This window comes from Neopelma chrysocephalum, unplaced genomic scaffold, assembly GCF_003984885.1.
Source record: "Neopelma chrysocephalum unplaced genomic scaffold, ASM398488v2 Primary Assembly neopelma1_26b, whole genome shotgun sequence".
In the NCBI taxonomy this organism is placed as follows: Eukaryota; Metazoa; Chordata; class Aves; order Passeriformes; family Pipridae; genus Neopelma; species Neopelma chrysocephalum.
This window is the reverse complement of record NW_020897696.1, coordinates 1,193,971-1,201,367: the sequence shown is the minus strand read 5'-3', so window position 1 is coordinate 1,201,367 and position 7,397 is coordinate 1,193,971. Positions and strand designations below refer to the sequence as shown.

General features: G+C 44.0%; 1 protein-coding gene across 1 annotated transcript in view; it reads right to left on the bottom strand.

The window, feature by feature from the left end:
* The window catches only part of ADTRP (androgen dependent TFPI regulating protein), a 28,175-nt gene extending 23,582 nt beyond the window's left edge, over positions 1-4,593 (bottom strand). Inside the window, exon 1 of the mRNA XM_027676194.1 lies at positions 4,318-4,593. Within this exon, the coding sequence (XP_027531995.1) occupies positions 4,318-4,470 (153 nt within the window). The 5' untranslated portion in view covers positions 4,471-4,593. The remainder of the gene's footprint in view (positions 1-4,317) is intronic.
* Between the last annotated feature and the right edge of the window lie 2,804 nt (positions 4,594-7,397).

Sequence of the window (7,397 nt, the reverse complement as noted above, 5' to 3'; positions counted from 1 at the left end):
TTCCCACACAAACAGAAGGAAGACTGGAAGCATTCAGAAAGCTAACGATTAACCCAAAGAGGAGAATATGGATATGATTTTCCCTGCTGGAGAGAGGCTGCTTTCCCCTTTATACCCTACAGAGTTCCATGGTGCTAGGTGCTGTACAAACATTTAATTTGGTCAGACCAATTTTCCAAACCGAGACTCATCGTGACAAAGACAAACCTCAATTTTTATCTGCTGCAGTGATCAAAAGGTTGTTTCTGTTTAACTAACCTGACATGATTTACTTTTGTGTATAAGATCTTGCCATATGTGTATATTGAAAATCTTCAGCTAGTACAAATAAATTGGGCTTCAAGCTCTGCCCTTAAGGGACGGATAAATCCAATATTCTGAGCGAGGTATTAGAGTTAACAGTCAACATTTAGTGTGGACGCACATCCATTCATATGATAGTGTCCTGGAAAATATCTATGCTAAATACTGGGGCTATTTTTAAATAAATGCAAAACAGATTTTAGGAGAATTGAAAAGTATTTCCATTATGAAAGACAAAAGCGTAAGGAATAAACTGGGGCAGGAATGCAATTAATAGTTTTTAAAGGTGCAGTGTGCTCATTATGCAGCGATTTACTAATAGATTTACAGCAGTGAGCAGTTTTTTATGAGCTTGGATATTTCAGGCAATGAATGATTCAGCTTATACTGTTTTGTGTCACAGACAAATGAATACAAAACTGTTTTTATCTGTCATTTCTGCTTGTTCAATAATCAGTCAATGAACTCCTTTGACACAAAACCCACTTATCTCCCCCCCCTACAAAAACATTTCCTTTCTGAATCTTGATTGCTATGATCATTAAGAAGATGAATCTGAAATAATGTCAGAGCTGTAGCTCTCTTGGGAGAGCCACATGATTAGGAAGGAATTGAATGAGGTGCTAGAAGAGGGTCATATTTTCCAGCATCCCTCCAGCAGAGCTAGGAGACAAGTGGCATTTCCGTCCCCAGAAAATGCCACTTTTCCCAGTATTTCCGTTTCAGATCAGAGTGAGCTGGCCACAGAGGGAAGTTTTTAAATGCAATTCTAAGGAGATAAGAGAAATTTTGGAGGGAAAATTTCCAAGTGATTCAGACAGCCAGTGCCAGAAGCCAGGCAATCACAGTCTTGCAGGACACAAGCAGAAGAGCTGGACAAAGTCTCTGTGTCCCTGGCTCTGGGGAAGCCTCCAAGGCACCACCCAGCCCTGTCCAGCACAGCAGATCTGCTGAACCAGAACAGCCCAATGTGAAGCTTTTGCCTTCTCTTCTTCCCCATGACTATACCTCCCAACAGTCCAAGGTGTTTCCTGGGACTGCTTCCAAACTGGCAGAAATTTAATGCATTGAATGTGCATCTGATGGATGTGTGTGGTTGACAGCCAGCTCTTGATGTCCCTCAGCAGCAAGAGGGAGGGCCTTAGTGCCAAATCATGGGACAACTCTTTTAGGTCCTGCGGAGCCCCACAGAGAGCACTGTGGCATTCTGGGACATATTGTCTTCTCATCCTGTTCCTGTCTTATATAGCTGCTCGAGAATCTTTTACCACCATTTTACCAACAAATGCTATCCAGTTCAATGGGAGAAGATGGGCTGAGGGCATTTCTCTCCCCAATCCTCTTCCCTTTTTTGGTAATCCTTTCTTGAAAAATACCACATCTCTGTAGAAGAAGGATTACTGGCCATGAAGGAGTAATTTTGCACACCCTATCCCATTACCACGTTTTCTGCATGAGAGATAGGCAACATCTTCAACCCAAACCATCTCTCTATTGGCTGACAACTCCATTTTAGCATTGGGATCAGACCAATGAGTGGTTAAAAGATGTGAGACTGGGGAACTGGGGCAAGGGCCCTCACTCATGGAGATTTAATAAGAAGCAAACTGTTTGGCAGCTCTGGAAATGAGCTGGCAAAGGGAGCAAATACTGAGGTGGTAAACCTTTGTGAATCTTTTTTTTTTTTTTTTTTGGTCAAAGTGAAACCTGACTGTAAAATTGCCAAAGAATCTCAGGATACTGAGTGCCTGAGAGATCAAATACTAGGCAAAAGTCAGTGTTGATGAATGCAAAGTAACGCTTTTCAGAAAGGAAAAGCAGCTACAGTTATATATTTTTCAACTGTGGGTTCAAAATTAGCTATCACCATCCAGGAAAGAAATGTTGGACTCACTGTGGATAGCTGTCTCAATTAGCTGTCTTCTTGCCTACCAGTGATCAAAAAAGACAAATAGAGATTTAAGAACTGTCAAGAACAGATAAACAACAAACAAGGAAACACCTTTAGCTACTATATAAATCCATCTCATAACTCATAACTCAACGACAGCAGCCTGCCCTAGTTACTCCCTCCTGAAACTAGAAAAACTGCTGCAAAGGGTGGCAAGGATGCTTTAATGAAAAAAGTAATCCTTTGTGAAGAGAGATGAAAAAACCTTGGACTTCCAGTTTACAGAAAAGACTAACGAGAGGAAAATCTGGTAGAGGTCTCTAATGAGTGGCAAAGAAAATGTGAACAGGGATGGATGATTAAATTACAATATGGAAGTAATGAAGCATCCAGTTCAGTTGTCAGGAAGCAGGTTTACACCAACAAAATGAACTGCTCTTTCACCCAAGGCACACATGCCTCGTGGCACACAGGATAGGGAAAGTACCAAAAGTATGAAAAGGTATGTTTTTCCTTTAGATAGATGAAGGGAAGGCTTTGAATGTATATTAGCTACCTTGGGCTGGATTTATATTCTGTCTGGGTTAGTCAGTATGCTAGTGGGATGATAGAGCCATGGAAAGTTCATTTTATGCATATATGTACTCATGTCTTGTGCAGCCTTTCCCTGATCATCCACTGCTGGTCATTAATGGAAGAGGGATGATAATTTCAGTGACTATTTCTGCATCCCAAAATACTGGGAGGTGGGTTACTTGCTTTGTCCTCTTGATCTCATGCTTTAGAGCTGTGTCATATACTGGATGGTAGATCTCATTATAATGGTGCCAGAGAGTGGGAGTGGAGATGCTGTTTTGCCTGAAAATATGGCTAATACTTTAGTGGGGCCAGCTATCCCCAACAAATAGATACCAGACAACATAGCAATTAACAATACAAATGCCACCCTGACTGTGGCGATATATATGTGTCCTCATCCTTCCACAGCTGGCTTGGCCACTGAGAAGACCGCTGTGGCTTCCAGAACCCCAGGTTGTTGTTCACGTGCCATTCAGCATCTCTTTCATTGCAAATATTTCACAGAGTCACAGAATGGTTGACTCCATTTCTCACCTGCCCCCCAGGGTCTCCAAAAGCCCCTCTTGAAGCTGGGGACCCTTTAGGCTTCCATTGAACTCCACCATGAGGTGTTACATTCTGAAGAGTAAAAGCAGAAACATACCCTGGACCAGACCTCCCACTGATGTTTAGCTCTGACAGTCACACAGAATGGATGAAAGGCTACGGAGGTCCCTGCGGTCATCCTTCAAATTAGCAAGTGTCCCTGAAATTTTTCCTTTATAGGAAAACTCTCCACAAGCCTGGTCTTTCCACTGCACCACCCTTTGGGCTGATGATGAACCCTTTGGGCTCTGAACCAGCCTTCTCCCCTGGCGTATCTCACATGCTTTCACTTTGATTTCTATCCTGTGAAATGTCAGCATATTAAGGGAACCAGAACACATCACAATCTATGCTTTTCTGTGTACTTTTAGGAAATGTAGCAACCAGTTGATAGCACTGCTAAAACTCATGTAATAATGTCACAAGCACCTCTCTCTACAGGGTGGAATTTCTTTCCCTGATGTTCTTAACTGATTGTCAAAGTAAGCATATACTCTGAATGGCTAAATTAGCACTGTGCTGTTTTGTTTTACCTTTTCTGTAATTTACAGGACATAAAAGTCTATTAAAAATTTGAAGTAAAACTCCAAGCAGCATTGTAATGCATTGAATTAAAGGTTAGAAAACAGGCACCAAACTTGCATGTGTGCTGGCTGGACATACCTCTACTTCTCTGTCCGTCTTCTCAATGACAGCTTGTCTCTTTTACAGGGAGGCAGCTAGCTTCAAAGTACCTACTGAAAGCCAAGCAGCTCACCAGCCAATATTCTTTCTGCAGGAAACCTGTGAATACATTTCACAGGACAAGCACAGATCCCTCCTTAGTTTCCTTTGGTGTATAAACTGTTAAAGGAAGCAGTTTAACAGCAGCAAATATACCAGCTGCATATGTCTTGAGGCGCAGATGGCAGACAAACAAATAGACATATTGGTATCACTGTACAACATGATTTGCTTACCAGATTGAGGACTGTCAAATATTTCCACTGCCCACCGTAAAGGAACACTTCAGATGGCCGCTCTTCTGTTCTGATGTATACGATGGAATAGGCTACAAAAAAATACCAGACAAAAGCAAGGCAATGGTATGTGGCGAGAGTAGAGATTTCCATGCTTTAGCTAAGAGCAACTGATAATTGGTCCAAAAGCAGCTTTTCTCTTAAGGTCCTCAGTTGCTGTGCATGGGATATGGCAGGGCAGGAGGTTTTACTTCAGAGCAGACTCGAGACACGATGCCACTTTGCTCTTGTCAAAAGGAAAAATCATAAGGCCGTGAACTTTGCTTCTGTTTGCTTCCCTTTTCACTGTACAGATAGGCTGCGGGGGGGTAGGGGATGAGAAGAATAGGCTTATTCCCCGGATTTAAATGCCTTGCTCAAGATTAACAAAGATTAGTTGCAGAGTTATGTAAGTTTTGGGTTAGTTTATTTTTTTTCAAAAGTGGGGGGAGTTTTGCTGCTGATTTTGTGTAACAGGCAGTCATATGTTGGGTAGCAAGTGAAAACAAGTGGCATTTTCTCTCGTAGCTGTGGTGCAGCCATGACTCCAGCTCAGCTTGGGAAGCCTCTGTGACTATTTTTTCCTTGTGCCAAATGAAGAAGTGGGAAACGTAACGGTCTGTAAAAGGAAAACCTAGTTGATTTGTTGATAGGCTGTGGAGGTGGCAAGGAAGCTGATATGACTCCTAGGCAAAGATCCTTGGGGTTGAAAATCACTGTGAGTGTTAACATTTTGTTGTGGGAAAAGGCTCTGCCACCTTTATGATGCTCCCCACTGCTGGGATTCATCACAGCCATGCCTGGCAGGCTGGACAAACCCAGAGCTGCTTTGAAGCTTTGACAGGGATGGAAACACAGGGCAAAGGCCTTGGATGACAAACATGAAGTGCTGAGCAGCATGTCTTACCCCCCTGTTTCTTTACTTGCTGCCATTTACCTTCAGACATCCCCTCTTCCCTGGCACAACATTATGTCACTATTGGGGCTGGGCTGAAGAAGAGAAGAACCAACACACAATGACCCTAAAATGAAGTAAACAAAAAAAATACCCTGGAAATGTTCATTTTTCCCACCCCACCTACCTCACCAAGCAGCCCTAATTAGCACTGGAAAACACACACAGCATTTCCTAGAGTTCCTGTAATTGCTGTGTTGTCAGCAGTAATTGCCACCTGAGTGTTTCATGTGGGCCTTGACAGGGGGTGGGTATCATGTCCCAGTCCGCAGCTGGACCTTCCCCATGCAGCATGGGAAGATGGGATGCTCTTCCCATCCCTGAAGAGGTTGCCCCAAGGGGAAGGGCTGGGCTTCAGCCAAGCATTAAAGGATCTCGGTTTTTCCCCTTCTAACTGGCCTACAGGCAGCATTGAGCAATCTGCTGTTTTTTGGTTTGGTTTGTTTTTTCTCTGGTTTTTTTTTTATTCCCCTTGTACTGGACGTAATGCTCCACATGGGATAATTTCCTATAAACTCAGACAGCAATGTGCATGAATGTTGGGAAACAGACCTTGCACTAAGACACTTCAATATTCTCCTGTGTTTCATTGACTTCTCCCCTAATTCAGATTGCCTGCATCCAGATTCCCCAGGCATTCCGGCCATCACAATCCCGATGAAATATTGCTGCCTCACTTAGGAAAAATAGATGTAGAGCCTTTTGTGGTTATTTGAGACTAGAGGAGAAAACTCCTTGCCAGAAAAAAAAAAAAAGGGGAAAAAAGATGGGATTATGTTTTTTTTACTTGGACAGTGTCACCAGTCTTTTCATAGAATCCTAGAATGGTTTGGGTTGGACAGGACCTTACAGATCATCTGGTTGCAACCCCCCTGTCATGGGCAGGGACACTTTCCACCAGACCAGGCTGCTCAAAGCCCCATCCAACCCGGCCTTGAACACTTCCAGGGATGGTTGACCCACAGCTTCTCTGGTCAACCTGTTCCAGTGCCTCATCACCTTCATAGTGAAGAATTTCTTCCTAACATCTAATCTAAACCCACCCTCTGTCAGCTTAAACCCATTACCCCCTATCCTGTCACTATATGCCTTTGTAAAAAGGCCCTCTCCAGCTTTCTTGCAGGCCCTCTTTAGGTACTGGAAGGCTGCTCTAAGGTCTCTCCAGAGTGCTCTCTTCTCCAGGCTGAACAACCTCAAGTCTCTCAGCCAGTCTTATAAGAGAGGTGCTGCAGTCCTCTGATTATCTTCATGGACCTTCTCTGGACTTGCTACAACAGGTCCATGTCCTTCTTATGTTGGTGGCCCTAGAGCTGGATGCAGCACTCTAGGTGGTGTCTCACAAGGGCAGAATAGAGGGGCAGAATTACCTCCCTCAGCCTGCTGACCACTCCACTTTTGATGCAGCCCCGGATACGGCTTGCTTTCTGGGCTGTAAATGCAGATTGCTGGGTCATGCTGAGCTTCTCATCAGGACCCCCAAGGTCCTTCTCCTAAGGGCTGCTCTTCATCTATTCTCCCACGGCCTTGGGGATTGCTTGAGATTGCCCTGACCCAGGTGCAGGACCTTATATTTGCCTTGTTGAACTTCATGAGATTTGCCCAGGCCTATCTCTCAAGCCTGTCCAGGTCTTTCTGGATGGCATCCCTTCCCTCCAGCGTGTTGACTGCACCACACAGCTCAGTCTGATCAGCAAACTTTCTGAGGGTGCACTCAATGCCACTGTCCATGTCACCAACAAAGATGTTAAACAGCACTAGTCCCAGTACAGACCCCTGAGGAACACTACTAGTCACTGCATTCCACTTGGACTTTGAGCTGTTGACCACAACTCTTTTAGTGCAACCGTCCAGCCAATTCCTTATCCACTGAGTGGTACATCTGTCAAATCCATATCTCTCTGGGATAGAGACAAAGATATCATGTGGGACAGTGTCAAATGCTTTGCTCATGTCCTAGAAAATCTAGCAGAAAGATTTCTGGGGAGGGGCAGTGCTGTTATGAGCTGCTCCGCCTTGTCAAGACTCATGCCTTGACAAAAGGCAGGAAGAGAACGGGACTATGGCATCGAAGGGCCCTTTTTATTAG